Genomic DNA, 18,794 nt, shown 5'->3' with positions numbered 1-18,794 from the left:
TTATTAGTGCTGTCAAACGATTAATCGCGATTAATCGCATCCAAAATAAAAGTTTTTGTTTATATAATATATGCGTGTGTACTGTATATATTTATTATATATATATATATATATATATATATAAATACACACACATGCATGTATATCAGAAAAATGTTTATATATTAAATATATTTATTTATAAAATAAATTATATGAATATAAATATAGACGTAAATATTTTCTAAATATATACTGTATGTGTGTGTATTTATATATACATAATAAATATACACAAAACACATTTTATGCAAACAAAAACTTTTATTTTGTATGCGATTAATCACGATTAATCGTTTGACAGCACTAATAATAATAATAATAATAATATGTGTTTTGTTGTACATTAAATACACAGTTGCAGCAGCCTTTTGATACACAAACATATGGCATTAACTTGAGTTAGTTGTACCTTTCCGTTGCAGATTCTTTGCATCATTCTGCTTTGCTGTGGTTTCATTGAACACCTTTTCAGACAGGCCTTTAGGAATTCTATAAAAACATAAAGACAACATAATAATATCAACAGATAAGAGCCAAACAGTGAAAAAAAATTAATCAGCCTACTGAAATAGGATAAGCGTTAACCTTTACAGAACCCTCTCACAACCTTATCTTGACCTTAACCCTATATCATAACTTTACTCATATTTTGAAGTAATTCTATGTTTGTAGTTTATGTTTTGTATTGCTTTGTCTATTTTTTGATCTTGCTGTTTATGCTGTAAAGTGTCCTGAAAGGTACCTATAAAATATGATCAATATGAACTTAAAACAAACCGTATGGCGGAGAAGTGCTTTGACTTGGCACGATCAAGAAAATGCTTTAATTTGGCAATCTTCTCATCCATCTCTTTATTCACTTCACATGTGCTCTTCTTTTCTGCTTTGGTTGGGGAGTCGGAAACAGAGGATTCTTCTTCCTGTTGTTCACCAATCTGCTCTTCCACTTTTTCCTCGTCCTCCTCATTTTCCTCGTCTTGCTCATCTTCATCTTCTGACCAGGAGGGATCCAGTATGTCAGGTATCTCAACAGGCACAAGGTCCTCCTCGCTGAACTCTGGAGCGACGTTTATTTTGCCAAAGTTCTGCTTGACATTGCTGAAGATTTTCTGCATCTCCTCATTCTGTCTCAGAAGCGTTTGATCTTCCTGCTGGTTAGATGAGGCCCCGTCCACATCCTGAGCTTCGAGTCTGTTTCCCAGCTCTTCCTGCTTGGTTTCCATCTCAGGCATTTCCAGCATCGGTTGTGCTTTGTTCTGAGTGGAAAGATCAAGTGTCAGTTTAAGAGTATAAATGTTTATAAGTGCATTAGTGTCTGCCAGTATAAAGACAGTCAAAATTCAAGTAATTTTGTTGGCCACAGTGACTTAAAAGAGGATTTGTACCAAGTAATTCAAGATGCATTATGGAAGTTACATATAAACAATGTCTTACAAGGTCTTTTAAAACAACATAAAGCTCTAATTTTAGCAAAACATGCAACAGTGATGATCTTGGAAGACATTTTTGAATATTAAAGTGAAATTTCCAAAGACTAAGCAAATTTTTTGGCTAAAAGACACTAAACTTTGTAGGATATTAAGAACAAATGTGACCCTGGATCACAAAACCAGTCTTAAGTCGCTGGGGTATATTTGTAGCAACAGCCGAAAATACATTGTTTGGGTCAAAATTATTGATTTTTCTTTTATGCCAAAAATCATTAGGATATTAAGTAAAGATCATGTTCCATGAAGATATTTTGTAAATTTCCTACCGTAAATATATTAAAACTTAATTTTTGATTAGTAATATGCATTGCTAAGAGCCTCATTTGGACAACTTTAAATGTGATTTTCTAAATATTTAGATTTTTTGGCACCCTCAGATTTCATATTTTCAAATAGTTGTATCTCGGCCAAATATTGTCCTATCCTAACAAACCATACATTAATGGAAAGCTTATTTATTCAGCTTTCAGATGATGTATAAATCTCAATTACGAAAAATCGACTCCTATGACTGGTTTTGTGGTCCAGGGTCACATATGTCCATTTACCTCTTCATCCATCTCGCCTCCTGGGGGCTTCGCAAAAAAGGGGATGCGTCCCCTCTGCCAATCATTCAAAACCATTTTAGACACAGTGGACAGATCTGGCTCTCCACCCTGTATAAGTGGAACAACACAAAATACCAATCATTACAGCACCAACATGTACAGTATTTGGACAGAGATAAAGATGTGAACTAAAAAATACAACCTACCCCTTTTTAAAAATCTAATTTTGCACTAAATCATAGTGGTTTTGGCATTCAGGTATTGTAAACTGGCTATCCGAAGTTAAAATTAAATGTTTTCCACTGGCTTAAAGTAAGCAAACTGTCACATCTCAATCGGGACACTTGAGAGGAAAGAATAAACAAATGTGCCGCGAGGACCAAGCTGACAGTTCGTTTTATCAGATTCTCCACAATCAGGCCAGACCTTGAGCAGTTTTCCGGTGCGAAAGGCGAGCTTTTCCAGGAAATCCTCGGCAGAGCTCCAGGACAGAATGCGGTATGTCTTCTGGATGTACTCTGCTTTGGCCCTCTCCAGCACCGCTCCGATGTGATCCTCTGGATTTCGGATCTTCTCCACTTGAACCTAAATGCAACAGATACAAAGTGAGTGGATGAAGCTGCTGGGATTGCCAATGTGAACGGCTGACTTTGAGAGTCAAGGTCATCGTACCACTCCCTTCAGCACAATGTCAGTCTCGCTGTCGTCGGAGGGATAGACGACGCCAGGACAGTCTATGAGGAAAATGCGTCTCATTAGTGTGATATACTGCCAGACCTGTCAGAAAAAAAAGAGAGAAAGAAAACAGTTGGTTATAGCATTAAGGTTGAGCTTGAGCCATCTGACAGAAAGTTCATAGATTCATCCATGACCTCCATTTAAGAAACCACAAGACCGAAAACATTTCAATATAACGAACTGCATTTAAATACACGCAATTTATAAGAACTTTCGACAAGTTAGCAAGCAGTCAATTAACTTTTAAGTTTATAAAACTAAAACTAAATAGATTGTTTATGAATGTTGCTCACTGGCCAAAGGCCTAAACAGTGATTCAGGAAAACCCAACATTTCAACATAGGAAAAGCTAGTTAACGAAGCACAACAATTTTTTAAGCTATTAAAATCAAATCAAATCAAACCTATCTATCTCATAATCGATCTAGAAAGACTGTTGTAAAAAGAAAGGAAAATAGAAGACAGAAATGTCTACTAATTGAAGAATCACTCAAATCAGGGCACACGGGGGAAATTTTAAATGAAACAATTTATCATTTAAAACATAAACAGAAGAGCGTGGAAGTCCAGATTTGTTTAGAATTTGATTTCAATCTGGCCGCCGTCAGTAATGTTTTTCCTTTGCCTTGCACTTTCACTCGCTCCCTCTGAAAACCATTTCTCAGTTCCATGTTTGTAAAATAAGAGGAAAAATTTGACAACATAAAAAAGTAATTTCACACAAAAACATGAATACACAAAAGTTGCAGCCAAAAACCAAAATGCTGGAAACTTAAGCCGTTCCAAATGTTACCACATGTCAGGATCTGGCAGGTAACCTTACACTCACCAAAAAAAAAAATCTGAATCATTTGATGTCACGTACAAGAGGAATCACTCAATCATCTGATGTTCATGATCAGTACACGGACAAACACAAGTATGTTATTGGAAAGCTCATCAAAAATTATAATTTTTGAAAAGAAAAAGACTTGAAATACAGTGTAATGGGTTATTATTAATTTTTTTTAGCCCCGGGTTCACATCTTCTGACAACATTCATATACACTGTATGGAAAATAGCAGCATGAACATTGTGTTAAACTTCTCCTTTTGTGTCCATAGGGGAAAAAAAGTCACTCAGGTTTGGAATGGCATTAGAGTATGCAAACTAATCATAGACTTTTCATTTTTGGGTAAACTAGCCTTTAAGAAAAAATTAAAAATTAGCACCAAACAGAGATAAAGGCATGTGATTGGCAAATTACAGAAGTAAAAAAAAAAAAACTGCCTTTTCTCCTCATTCAGTATGCCTATACAACAAATAATTATAATTATTAAATCAAATTACTTTATTATTATTATTGAAAAATATTATTTTATGTTATTATTTAAATATGAACATTAAACAAATCAATAAAGAAATATATTACTATTGCAAGAATATTATTGTACTGTAAAATAATGATAATTTGATATTATTTTATAGAACAAGTATAATTACAATTACAAAAAGCATCAATGTATTTTTCTCAGAATTCACATGGATCCTTATTTTCAGGTAGGAAAATACAGAAATCCATTTGTTAAAATCACATCCCTGAGATGGAAAGAAAAAGCTTCTGAGGTCTTACCTTTGTCTCACCAGCAAGGGGTGCCACGTTACAGACTTTTTTGGAGCGCAGGGTATTGATAACAGAGCTCTTTCCAACATTGGGGTAACCAATGAAGCCAACACTGATCTGCTTTTTATCTGAGTGGAGCTGAGCAAAAATCAATATGGACATGTTAATACTAAGCAAACGTCATTTTGCAAAGCAGCAATTAAATAGAAGAAATACACACATACTGTCAAGTCCTCTGATATAATGTTCGTTTCATAGTATTGAGGTCAGGAAAACGAGACGATCTTGGATCAACCCTTCTCCCAATAATTTGGCCACATTCCCTCTCACATTTCATTATACACTTTTAAAAAGGGGGCCCAAGAAATAAAGACTTGATACACAACCTACAAAGGCCTCTTAAATGTCATTACACCTGCAGATTTATATTGCACGCACGGCAACCGTGATATTTTTGCACCGCTGTTTTCTAACTCCTAAAAGAGTGTCCTGTCATATAACTCTCAACAAAATTTATGTTATGTAAGCCCTCTCTCCTTTTTAGTATTTCCAATTTTTTGTTTACGGCTGTGCTCCCAAAAATAGCTACGAGGCAGATGTGAAGACAGGACAGGAGCCCAATAGCATGGGAGGGTGGGGTGCATCTGGTACCCAATCAAACCACTGCTCTCAACATCTGTTGCCATTACGGACCAAAAAACAGACTGACCTTGTCCTAAAACTGCAGCTTGAGTAGATAAACGATGTGGACTGAAACTGTTGTGTGTTTAAAACCTGTTGCCCCATGGTTTCCAAGGCACGATAATGCGTATAAGCATTAAACATACGCTGTAAATGTTTAAAGCCTCACCTTGCCAAACTGCCGCAGGAGCTGGATAAGGGAGCCCTTGCCGAAGGAATTGGTAAGGCTGGCGTGAAAGGCCAAAGTGGGGTATTCCTGAGAAAGAACTGCAACCCAGCGTTTCTACAACATAGACACAAGAATAAAAAACAGTTCACATATAGAAAAAGAAGTGTAGCATCATCCTAAATGTTAATCAACAACAGTATTCATAAAGTTCCTATGAGTGAACATCTCTCTTAATAAATCACATTTCAACGTAAATTCAAGAGCAACGTGAACATATAAACATACAAATAGGCTACTATATAATACCTACCACTATGGACAAAAATGTTTTGGAACACATCTATTAATTATGGAATTCAGGCATTTCTATTACTATTAAAATGATAAAACTAAGCACCTAGCCATGCAGTCTACATTTCTAAACATTAGTGGAAAAAATGGGCCATTTGGAAGAGCTCAGTGACTTCAAGTGTGGTATAGTGCCACCTTTGCAGTGTGGTATAGTGCCAGTCATTGCCATTGACTTCCATAGTATTGGGGTAAAACACTATGGAAATTAATTGGGACCATCAACTGTTTGTTTACCAACATTCTTAAAAATAACTTGTGTTCAACAGAAGAGCAAAATTCATACAGGTTTGGAACAAGAGGGTGGGCATTATGTGTCTATTTATTTTTCCTACTCATCATATAATGTAAAATCATATAATAATAATAATAATCATAATAATAATCATCATATAGAATAAAAAATTTGTAATATAACTTTTTATTTCAGTTTCTGCCTTTAGAAACCCCAATTTGATCCTTTTGACGTAGGATGAAATCCATGGAATTTAGAATCAAATCCGGTTGTACGTGCGGTTTATACATTTCTAACTAGGTCTAACACTAGAAGTGATCTATGAAATTGTTTTTGATAAGAGAGAACAGATAAAAAAGGGCACAAGCTGCCCAACAAGAATCACCACAGAATGATAAGTGATTCCCTTTCAACAACAAAACTAATGGGTTTCCCAATCATTTGCCTGTTAGGTTTACAAAAGACCTCAGTCATAAATCTGAAGGGGGTAGGCAAATGCTTTTTTGGCTTGAATGAAAAGGCCTGCAGCTTATAAACAGCTGGTGTAACTCCCTCATTCCTTGTTGTTGCATTTCAGAATCACCAATAACAAGAATTACAAACAAGAATCATAGATGTGAAAGACAGAAAAAAATATCTGTCAGGGAAGGAGCCTTTAACTGGTTAACTATTACAAGCCAAGATAAACATGCCTGTCTGTCAGTGAAACAAACTCCAGAGACGGTAGAACAGGACACATTGCAGACAGTGGCCTTGTTCCAGAAACCTAGTGAGATGCCTTGCTGTCTACCGCCTACATAGGTGGCCCCATACATCTTAACTGTTGTAGAAGAACAAAAGTGGCCATTTCAGATCACTCTATAGAAACTTGCTAAGCTAACAACACGATATTCTAGTTTTTTCTAATTAAATTTGAACAATTCACGCCATGTCATAATTCCTGTAATTTCGAGATGACAACACACAACATTAAACTTGGAGTAATTAATTTCCTCGTACTCGGAATTATGCATTTCAATGCCAACATTATCAACACCTAAACATGGCACCTCAATGATTCTGCAGTGGTCACATGGTACAAGTCGTAGCTCTCAGTAAAGTTGGTTAACAAGTTGTAATTACAAGTATATTTATCATTACGACTTTGACATTTTTTCCACCAACCTCAATGGATGGTGTTATGGTGATTCTAAGGTAATGAAACATGAATACAATTACACAGCACAGCAAAACTTTTGGGAAAATTGTTTTTTAATTCGATTAAACTACCAATATCAAATATTTTATCAATACTTTTTACTACTGAATGAATAAGTATATTTATAATTCAGATTTCTGACATTTTCCACCAACTGCAACAGGATTTCAACAGACTGGTTTTAGCATTTAGCTAAGATAACAACATGATACTCTAATATGCATACAAATACACAGCACCCATATATATTAGGTAAATAATATTTTTTTAAATTAGGCTGAACTACGTTATCAATATTTTTTGCCACTGAATGAATAAGCAGATTTATCATCAAGATGTCTGACGTTTCTCTTAACCCAACATAAATGGATTAACAGAGGCTGGTGTTAGCATGTTGCTAAGCTAATGTCCCAATAATAACAGTATAGTTATATCACAAAGGTAACATTCAGTTTTGTAATGCTTACTTTTCTGAAATAAGACACTGAGTTTTGACATATGAAGGTATCTTACAAAGATTCTGAAACTATGTCAGCTTATAATACTGCCTACATTGGGAGTATTAGACATCATTTAGTCGCCAGAGTGAAGATTTAGTCGCATATGCGAGTGATTTACTTGCAATGTAGAGGGTTGGGAGCTCAACAGATTTTGGAACTGGTACTAGTATTCCACTTTCATTTCTTACCGTAACCCATGTGGGAATGAGATCACACTTATTGAGCACAAAGATGAGGTGTTTCCAAGATTTCTCCTTCTTCAGGTAAGACTCAATGCTCTGGGATCGAGTGCCCATAGGGTCCCGAGCATCTAGCACCTGGATAATGACGTCTGAAGAGTCGATCACCTGCACAAAGCATGGTTCATTTTAGGATGTGGCGTCAACTACGGTTTTTCTTAGAACTTTCAATGAGTAAGGCATTGGGATATGGTAATAACTACCTTATAAAGCTCGCCCCAGATCCTCTTTGACTGCCCCTTTTTGAAGATTTCCTCCCGAGCCTCGTCCCTGCAGTGACAGGAAAATGAAATGGCTTTATGTCGTGTCATGATATATAAGCCATTTTGCTAGAAAAACAGGGCTATAGCTTGTTTCTGTAGTAAGTACAGAACTACATATTTTCATAATCTCTAGAAGGCACTCGCTCACTTGACTCCACTGTCCTCAGACACCAGATCACGGTCTTTCTCAGCAATGTAGCTCTGAGCAGAGACCTCTGCCTGTTCAGCAAAGTCCTTCAGCTCTCCCACAGACAAGGTGGGCCTCTTTCTTTGTGCCTTTGGCCCAAACGTGGTTTCAAACGTCTCTGTGTCCAGAATGTGCACCTTGGAGTTCTAGAAGAACCAGCAGAAGATCAACTGACAAACAGATCTCATGAGAACTGTTTTATCCTCTTCATCATAACATTCATAACTTTTGGAATTTCTTTTGATGAAGCATCTGATATTTCAGCTCTTGCAAGCATTTTGACAGTTCTCTGTGCTACCATTCCTTATGGGAGTGTACTCATCTGCACATTCTATATGGCTTACAAGAGTGATCATACAATTTTGTGCTACACAAAACAGCATGATTTCTTCTATAAAGCATACATTAATATGGCTTTATTCACATTGCGCATGCCATGAACCTATTTTGTTTCCTTGAGGACTGACTTTCTGTCAAGTGGTGAAATCAGTTTGTTTAGACAGTGTAGCCTGCACTTGATCTACTATAGTAAAGATTTAAGCCTAAACACGATGCTAAGTGACATAATTCACTAAATGAGGGTAAATCTGTGTATTTGGCCACAGCTCCAGAAAGCACAGCACACTGTTGAAAATGGAAAACTTTAAATCCGATCTGACCGTTTAGACACATTCCAAAAAAATCAGATGGTAATCTGCAGTTCTCAAACTAAATGCAGATGTGGTTTACATTAGGTTTGTAAACACCAGCTTTCACGCATTCTTGTGCATATATAGAATGTTGTACACAGTACTGTTCCAAAGCTTGTGGTCAGTATGGTTTTTTAAAGAAATTAATACTTACATTCATTAAGGATGCATTAAAATGATCAAAAGTGATTATTCAAAATAAATGTGATTATTCAAAATTTAACATTCTATTCATCAAAGAATCCCCCCAAAAAAGGATCATGTGACTCTAAAGACAGGAGTAATGGCTGCTGACAATTCAAATTTTTGTCATCACAGGAATAAATTACAATTTTAGAAATAGAAAAAATAGAAAAAGTTACTTGAAATTGTACTAGTATTTCATAATATTACAGTTTTTTACTGAATTTTGGATTAAATAATTAAATAAATAGCCTTAAGAGCATAAGACACTTTAAAAAATACATAAAAACTTTTGAACACTCGTGTATATAGAACATATGCTTTTACAGCTAATTTTAATATCGTTAATATACAGAAAAATATGCCTTAAGATAAAATCATACAAAAGCCAAATAACAATGAACGAAACTTCTTACAGTTAAAGTCTATAACTGGACCAGGCCAAATTGCAATCTGTAATGACCTAAAAACAAAACAAAAGTGAAGCCATACCACTGTTGCAACAGAGGATGGAATAAAACAAGCAATTTACAGATCTTGTCAAAGCCAGTAACATTTCTCGTAAGAAATCGTACTTCTGGTAATATTGCATTTCTTCGGAACAATTGACGTGGATGATAAAAAACAACCTGATTTGAGGCTAACCACCACATCACAACATGTTCAAAATACTTCTGAGAAAGAGAAAAAAATGTGCGCAAACAATGGACATTATGGCACATGCTGGAGGAGCGGCTCAAACAACACAAATCAAAAAGGGAGGATGAAAATCAATAACTGACACAGTTTTGCCAGTTCCCTGCAACCAAAAAACAAAAACAAAAAAAAAAACATAGCGAGTGTGTCACAGTCCTGAGACATAGAACAAAAGTAAATTGGGACGTTCATTATGCAAAGGTTTTGCTCACACATGGAACAGTTTAGATGTTGAAGCAAATCAACAACATTTGTAGAAGAAACATGAAGAACAGAGCAAAAGCTTACATTTTATTCTGAGCACATATTTTTTTGCTCTGTTCTTTACTACTGGCAGACAGCAGGCCCTTAGATGCCAAAGAGCAAGTTCTATCGCAGGTCAGGCAATGTCCTCGCTACACCGTCAGACTAACAAAATCACTGTGCTGTTATCATGGCACAACAATTGTTCTTGCTGTGTTTTTGTCGTAGTACCGCATGTGTTACGTGAGATTCTCAAGTTACAAGACGTTTAGCCAAGAGGTGTTGTGAAAAACAGTTTTCTCATTTAAATACAAATGAGCAAAGTTGTTGTTCACAGGAATTTGCCAGAAATGAGCAGCTGATAAATCAAGTCAGAAAAATACTTCGTGAAGGGGCAATTTTCCCGTTGGAGTCTAATGTCAGAAATATTTTTGCTTTAATTAGGCTATACTTTTTAGAATCAAATGACAACACACAGTATCATACTATGACTCTTCTAAATTTGGAATGATCTACGCAGTCAGATTTTTGTTGTTGTTTTTGTGTACCATAAAAACAGCACATCTAACGTCCCGTTAACTAAAAGTATTATTAATCATTTTAAGTCACTGAAATGAAATAAGGTGAAGTAAAATATAAATATTAGATAACTTGTTGCTTAAAATAAAAATTACTACAACTAAAATTAAACATATTAAAGCTAAAAAGAAATATGTATAAAAAGAGTATAAAAATTACAAAACCACCAAACCAAATTTAAAAGGAAAACAGAAAATTTTAAAATAAAGGCAAATAAAAAATATTAATCAACACTAATAGTATAGAAATGTTATATACTCATGTAAAGCCCAGAGTTAGATGTTACCATGTTGCTAACGTTGTATTATAATACTCGAATAGACATAAAATTGCATTAAATTGATTTAATCAATTTTTTATTGATACTTTCTGGTTGTAAGTAAATTATAAATAAATGTAGGATTCACGATACTACTTTTTACTGAGCTCATCACAATGCATTACCTGATTGTCTGCTCTGAAAAACTGCATGCAAACAATGAGCCTACCTGTCTTCTCACATCACGCCACAGGATTTTTGTATAAAAACAGCATGTATGTGTAACTTGAGTGCATACTCACATGTGCTTTTATTCGGTCATGCAGCAAGGACATTGGTAGCTTGCTCTGTCTCATCACTACTCGGTACGGATCTTTCTTTACCGCGTTCATCTCTTCCTGGAATTTCTGTAAGGATGACTGCTTGATAACACGTGTATTGGCTGCACAGGAAGCATATGGGAAAACCAAAGAAATATTAACATAATCAGACATATTTACATCCAATATGAATTCTGAATGGTATGACCACAGAATAAGTGGCCTATAATATTACTTGGAAAAGATGGCTGTTTCCCTTCAATAATCAAGCATACACAATAAGACTAATTAAAACAAACAAAAAAGGAATTGCTCTTACCAAACCACTTGATGTTGGGCTCAACTCTGGCCACAGTTCCTGGAGCAACTGTGCTCTGGTACTGCAAGGGCTTGATCACCTTACCTCGACTGTTACTGTGGCCATATAAATAAAAAATATCTCTGTTTCATTATAATTTAAAATGTTTCATTTTTGTAAGGGTTGGGATTTGTTTTTGTTTAGAATAAATAAATAAGCTCTCTCTATGATTAGTGTTTAATGCATATTACTCCATCTAGATGTATATTACGTAAATATTTTTAATCAATTCGGTTTATTTTTTCTTTCTATTGTCTTGTTACATACAAATGTATGTAAGCACCCAGAGCTACTAGAAACTAGAGCCCGACCGATATATCGTTTTGCCAATTTTATCGACCGATATGATCCTGTCGCAGATATATCGTTTCTGCGAATATGGCGCCGATATGAACATTTTTTGACAGAACATAATACGCAGATAAAATGCTTGTAAATGGTGTAATTACGTAGTTTGTCCAGCTCCATTGTTTGCTACTGGTGACCTGGATGAAACACTTTAAAGCTTAAAGGGTTAGTTCACCCAAAAATGAAAATTAGCCCATAAATTACTCACCCTCAAGTCATCCTAGGTGTATATAACTTTCTTCTTTCAGACGAATCCAGTCGGAGTTATATTAAAAATTGTCTTTAATCTTTCAAGCTGTTTAATGCCATTTAGCGGGTGTTGCATGCATTAGTCCAAAATAAGTTAAATAAAAAGCGCCCATCGCATTCAAGTGTCTTATTCGACTGTAAGTGCCCTGCGAAGTGGACTTCACATGATATTCCGCCATGAATTCAGTTCCAAGGGAACATCGAGTTACATTCAAAGGGCATTAAAGTGCACGAGACGTAAATTTAAATTGTATACTCCTGTAGCGAATCGATGCGTTTTTGTAAGAAAAATATCCATATTCAAAACGTAATAATCAGTAATAACAGTTGTACACAGAAGCAGCTCTGGGCGGATGACGTATGACGTAGGCGTTGCGCCGTCTCAGAAATGACGAACGCGGAAGCGCAGGGGAGAGATCAAAACAAAACAACGGTCACTTATTACAAGTACAAAACGAGGATTTGTAAATTTCAATATAAGCCAAGAGGAGACTGGGTTTCCTTTGCTAAAGTAAGGAAACTTTGATTCCTTTGCTCCTGTTAACAAACGTTGGTTTTCATGAGACTCACCGGCGCATGCGCAACGCTGAACTCATATTTATATTTAAAGAATTTGCCACTGACGATTCAAACGCGAGTTTTGAGCACTTGTTTGTCATTTCTCCGATCACAAATGCAGACATGGTTTTATGTTTACGTGGCGCGATGCAACGCAACGCGTAAAAAGACAGTATAAGTCATTATAATCCGTAATTATGTCCCCACTGGATGCAACAAATGCCTCGTTTATAATGGGTTTTAATGTTTATGTCTCGTAGCTCCGGCCGGACAGGGCATCACAGTATGGTAAGGGCGTAACATTTCCGCCACACGCTTGAGGTATTCAGCCAATCACAACACTCTGGCTAGCTGGCCAATCAGAGCACACCTCGCTTTTCAGACCGGATGAGCTTTGTAAAAATCGATGCGTTTCAGAAAGGCGGGGCATAGAGGAGAAACAATAATGTACAGTATGTGGAAAAAACGTTTTAACAAAAAACGCATAAACACATTTCATTACACCAAATACACAAAATAATGTTCTTTTTAGCAGCATCATATGACCCCTTTAAATGCCCTGCCTCCATTACATATCTTTGTCACGTCATTATAAGTGTTTGATCACCACATTTGAGTGATCATTGCAAAAAATGTGTTATATTCTGTTTATGTATATGCTGTATTCTATATATAGTACCAGTCAAAAGTTTGAACACGAATGGGAAAGTATATACAAAGAATATCGGCCGATATATCGATATCAGCCTTTTTTTACTCCCTAATATCGGTATCTGCCCCCAAAAAACCCATATCGGTCGTGCTCTACTAGAAACCATAAAGTTCCTTGTGTGTTTGTGTTCATTTGGTAAATAAAGCTCATTCTGATTGTATTCTGAATTGTTATCATTTTGTAAATGACTTACCATCTCTGCTTCTGCCTGTACATATTCAAGCGTTTGATGGTGGCACGGTCCCTCATGTTGTTCCCTCCAGCTCCCTTGACCCGGTCTGTGGGATAGAGAATGTTAAAAGAGATGCACATTGTTATACACAGGGACATAGTGCAATTTACAGTTATTTTATATACACTTCATAAATGTGATAGATCGTTAAATCAAAGCACAAGGGCCACGATTAACAGAAGAGTCCCTTGTGTCACTTTGCAAAGTCCACCAATTATAATTGGGGTAAAAAAAAAACTTTTTAAAAGATCTTTTGTTTACCAAGACTGCATGTAAATAGTCATAATACAGTAAAACAGTAATAATATGAAACAATATTGCGATTATAATTTAAAACAACTTTTCTATTTAAATATATTTTAAAATGTGATGGCAAAACTGAATTAGAAATCACTTTAATATGCTAAATTGGTGCTCAAGAAACTTTTTTTTATTATCTATGTTTAAAACACTTGTGCTGCTTAATGATACTTTTTCAGGATTCTATAATTAACAAAGTTCAAAAGCACATCATTTATTTATAATACAATTTTTGTAACACTGTTAATGTCTGTCACTTTTGATCAATATAATGTCCTTGTTGAATAAGATAAAAATCATTTTGAGCCCAAACGTGAATAATAGTGTAGAATTTGTAGCATTTGTCCTTAAATAACCCTTCATTACATTCAAAATATGTCAACTTTGGATCACGTTGTGATATGCAAAACATTTTACCGAGAAATACAGCTTTTTATGTAATAAGCTAATTATTATGAGCAGTGTATGAAATGAATCAGGGTCTGGATAGTGCCAAAATGGCACTAAAAGAACGAACAAATCCCCGGAATATTTCAAATATGACAGCTATTGTAAGTGACAGCCATAATTTCTAATTAATGCTAATTCAATGTAAGCATTTGGCATAAACGAACAACATAGGGCATGCTTTTATGTTCTCACAATGGTGAAAAATTCTCCCTGAAAGTAGAGAGCAAACATTACCCCTTAAAAATAAAGATAATTTCTGACACCGATTCTAAACATTTCTGAAAAAACATTGTGGTGGCAATCTATAGAACAAGTTTGTAATTCATTTATTCTTGAACACGTACAAATGTCATGTACAACACGGCAATTTGGTAACGTTACCCAGACATGATTAATCTTAAAAATACCAGTGTGAGCAGCCTCAATGGAACACCTGAAGGCTTGACAGAAGTCATGTTTACACGAAATCAACTAATAACCCGGTGAACATTGAAGAAAGCTGCTCTAACAACAGGCAACGGTGAAAACAACTACAGAACGTCTCATATATTCCTCAACAAGAGCTGGCTAATGCTTTAGCTGGCTAGCAGATCACAGCCAGACCAGCGGTTTATTTAATCTTACCGGGATTACTGCTGGAGTTTGAGGGATTTATGGAGCTTTTTCCCTTGAATTTTGGCTTGACCATTGTGACCGATTACTCCGGAACAGTCCAAATACTGTAAATAAAGAAATATAACTGAGTTTTAGTCCACTGTAGATTTCCACGTGTTACAATAAACTACAGAAACCCGGAAATGCGTCATCATTCAAGCGACGGCTTTTTTCTTCGTTTTTTTCTTCCACGCTGAGCAAAACTGTCAGTAGCTCCTCAGAATGAAATCTGTGTTAGTTATGAGAATCTACAAAGCCACAATTCAATTTACCCATACTCATGTCAGTGTACACAAGCTAATAAACCGGTCTATGGGTAGTAAACATGCACCGAGGTCACGTTAAACTTCCTTCAAACAACATTAAACATCTTTTACAGCCTAGTTATGTAGTTTCATGACCTTAACAACTGATTAACTACATGAAGTATTTGTAGTTTTAAAAATGCCTGTATAACACAGAAGAGCCATTAAAATGAAACTAACAGAATAAAAATGGTAATTTTTCTCTGTTTCATTAGCCTAATAATTTAACCTAAAATGTCGATGTTGTTAAAAAAATAATAGACATATCATGCGCAATTAACCATGTTTTAAATAGCAAATTCTTGTTTAATTTTCTTTTTATTTGTTCAATTACATTTGAGTCTGAAGCTGGTAACCCTGAGCTGGTTGACTAAGCTTTAAAATGTGCTTTAACAATGTTAAAGACCTGCAGCATCAATACAGTTATCTTATCGCTCCCATCTTGTTTAACTAATAGGACAAATATATTTAATTTGGGAAACACTTTTTGCATTTTATTTCAGAATGACTTGATAATGCACACATTAAATTCATGCAGGACTCTGCATACCCAGAAGAGGGCATGCCAGGATAGTTGTTGCTTCAGTTGCATTGTCCTGTCCCATGTCTTTGAGCTTCGACCAGTGTCTGTTCGTTACACTGAATCAAGACTTTGTCTTATGCTTTTCAACCAATTAAAGAGAGCCGCTTGAAATTTGACATTACAACAAGATGTATGACTTACCTGTTATCTTTCAGCACATGTTCTACTCTACAAGATTACATTTCACTCAAGTTAAAGGAAACAAATTGGAAAAAGGAACTATAAACTTTGCATATTGTCAAAATAGAATTAAAGCAAACATTACACAGATGCATTTAAACAGTTTTCAGCTTGGACCAACAATACATGTTGCGTTGCCAGCCGCCAGCCGGTGTATCGTGTAAACTTAAAACCTGTGCAGAGCCTGTGTGGAATGCGTAGATAATGGCTTCTGGGGCAGCCCACACAGTCAATGAGAACCAGGCACACCTTGTATAATACTAGTATTCTATAGACATATCACTGGAATCTTGGAAGATATCTCAGATTGTCTTTAATAGTTTGATGTTTCTATTATAAATAAAAACGTCCTTTTTTCTTGCATTTTAATTTATTCCAACATAATAAAATACACAATATTACATGTTTACACAATATTCTCTTTTGAGAGAAATGGAAACTTGTGCACCGATTTGCACTAATATCTTAGAAACAGTTTAGTCTTTTTTTTTGTCATGTGTTTGTCCAGTTGTTCGCTTTTACTCAGTTAAAATCAAATGTGACAACATGAGAAATATTTTCAGATTTAATTTGCCCTTTTAAGACCCTCATTTCTCTGACGTCCTGCTTGCTTAAACAAGAAGCTGACATCACAAAAGAAAATGAGAGGCAAATCATCATGATTTTCTGAGACATTTTCTCAGAGGACTGTCTCTGAAAGGCTATTAAATTTGAATGGAGTTGCGGTTGCATGAAATTCTATATTTTGTTTCAAATCCTTTTATGAAAGCTCCAGACTCTTTGCTCATTTTTGTGATTGCTTGGTATAAGCCACGATAAAAACAATACTGTCCAAAATTGGACTGGATTCAAACAGTACACTGTTGTTTATGAAAAAAACTGTTATCAATATTATTTAAAAAAGGGCTTATGTATAGTATTAATTAGAGCAATATGATTTGCCTTGAATATTGAAGCACTAGATATTAAAAGAATATCTGGAGAAGGATTTGTAGAGACACATTTTTATTCCAGAAACTTGTTGAGCTACTTTTGATGTGCAATTGTACATTTTAAACATGGTTACATTTGCCAAATATCATTATAATAAAATAACATGTAAGTAAAACTCTTGCATTGGGATGGTGAATCTTTTTTTCTGACACTAAAAGTCAAGTGAGGACACCACAGTTTGAAGCTAAACACTAAATAACAGCCTAGGTTGCATGAACTCTTCTTAGATAATAGAAGATATTAAGCAATGCTATCCTAAAATAAAGGATTCAGCATGTATTATATTTTATTGAGCAATTTAACAGCAGTTGCAAACAGGTGTGCTCCAACAACGGATGCCAGAGTGAGAGGTATTTTTAAGATGGCTTGCTGATAGGTCCGCTTTGTTTCAGTCAGGGAGGGAGAATTTGCTTGTTTGATTTTTCCGTCAAGATTAGGTAAAGTTGCAGGGTCATGATATCCCTTTAGGTATTCACTTAATCTGTTCTCAGAGCTGCCAGTAAACTGCCCGGCATCCACACGGGAGAAAGTAATGATGGATCGAGACCATAGCCTTTGCTGGATTTAGATGCGTCTGGCTGGTGGTGGGAAATGCACTAAGCAGGCTATTTGTTCAGGACCTGCATCATCTTTATCATTCTGGTGTTATAAATAACTCATGCTTCTTACGTTAATAAAAAAATAAAAAAAAATCTTTGATTTCCCTATTTCCAAAAAGCAGAAAAGGAAAGTAAAAAAAAAATGTTGCATCAAACATACATTTGTACAATTTGTTAGAATGCAAAAATCGAATCAATCGGACTATTCCTTGAAGAAGAAGAGGTGAAAAATTGTGCAATATATATGTTTATATATGATTGATAAGAATTTTAATTTACAAAATATAATTGGCTTAATTTATATTATAATATTCAAGATTGACATTGATATTATTTACATTATAATTTAAAATATGAATATTAAATAATGATATTGCACTTTTAATAATGTTTTATATATTTTTATATATAATATTATATGTAATATATAGACATATTTAATAACATGTTTAATAGTATGCTTGCTTAAGGAGTTTTACTTGGTAATGAAGCTTTCATTGCACACATTTAAAATACAACAACAGCAAAAGTAAATAAATAAAACAAAATAATAATTTCTGAAAACATATTAAGACACTGGTTAAGACATATAAACAATATTTTGGATAATAATATGAATATGAATAAATAAGAGTGAAAATAAATAGGAGTGAAATAATATACTATTGAAGATGAATGTTTATATTATTTATATTATAATAAATATCCATATTTATTTTATTTATATTATAACTTTTACATTCATATTATTGATATCTCATATATTAAATATTACTGCATTCATATTATGTTAATATTATATGAATACATTTAGTTTTTGATTAATATTCTTTAAATATGATAAACCCTATAGATATATAAGATAACATTAGTGTTTGTGTAAAACTGATGTTCAAAGTCAACTTTAAAAATGTGTTAAAGATGAAAATTGAAGCACGAATGTGTCACCTAATCATCTGTAGTGCAGATATGGACCTCCAGCTCCAGAGTTACCTTTCAACAGTCAGTCATCATGGCCTACGGCCTCATCACCCCTTCTGCACTGAGCAACAAAAAAAAAAA

The 18,794-nt window shown here is 34.8% G+C and overlaps 1 protein-coding gene across 1 annotated transcript in view; it reads right to left on the bottom strand.

Annotated features, from left to right (window-relative positions):
- The window catches only part of gnl2 (G protein nucleolar 2), a 17,148-nt gene extending 1,918 nt beyond the window's left edge, over window positions 1-15,230 (bottom strand). Inside the window, exons 1-14 of the mRNA XM_016508039.1 lie at window positions 15,043-15,230; window positions 13,630-13,714; window positions 11,531-11,625; window positions 11,194-11,333; window positions 8,204-8,388; window positions 7,996-8,062; window positions 7,742-7,900; window positions 5,273-5,386; window positions 4,432-4,560; window positions 2,753-2,857; window positions 2,507-2,665; window positions 2,081-2,188; window positions 820-1,298; window positions 452-531 (exon numbers count right to left, since the gene is read on the bottom strand). Of these exons, the coding sequence (XP_016363525.1) occupies window positions 452-531; window positions 820-1,298; window positions 2,081-2,188; window positions 2,507-2,665; window positions 2,753-2,857; window positions 4,432-4,560; window positions 5,273-5,386; window positions 7,742-7,900; window positions 7,996-8,062; window positions 8,204-8,388; window positions 11,194-11,333; window positions 11,531-11,625; window positions 13,630-13,714; window positions 15,043-15,106 (1,969 nt within the window). The 5' untranslated portion in view covers window positions 15,107-15,230. The remainder of the gene's footprint in view (window positions 1-451; window positions 532-819; window positions 1,299-2,080; window positions 2,189-2,506; window positions 2,666-2,752; window positions 2,858-4,431; window positions 4,561-5,272; window positions 5,387-7,741; window positions 7,901-7,995; window positions 8,063-8,203; window positions 8,389-11,193; window positions 11,334-11,530; window positions 11,626-13,629; window positions 13,715-15,042) is intronic.
- Between the last annotated feature and the right edge of the window lie 3,564 nt (window positions 15,231-18,794).

The sequence above is a fragment of the Sinocyclocheilus anshuiensis genome, unplaced genomic scaffold (assembly GCF_001515605.1).
Source record: "Sinocyclocheilus anshuiensis isolate Anshui unplaced genomic scaffold, SAMN03320099.WGS_v1.1 scaffold702, whole genome shotgun sequence".
NCBI lineage: Eukaryota > Metazoa > Chordata > Actinopteri > Cypriniformes > Cyprinidae > Sinocyclocheilus > Sinocyclocheilus anshuiensis.
Note: the sequence above shows the minus strand (reverse complement) of the source record. Positions and strands in the feature narration are given on the sequence as shown.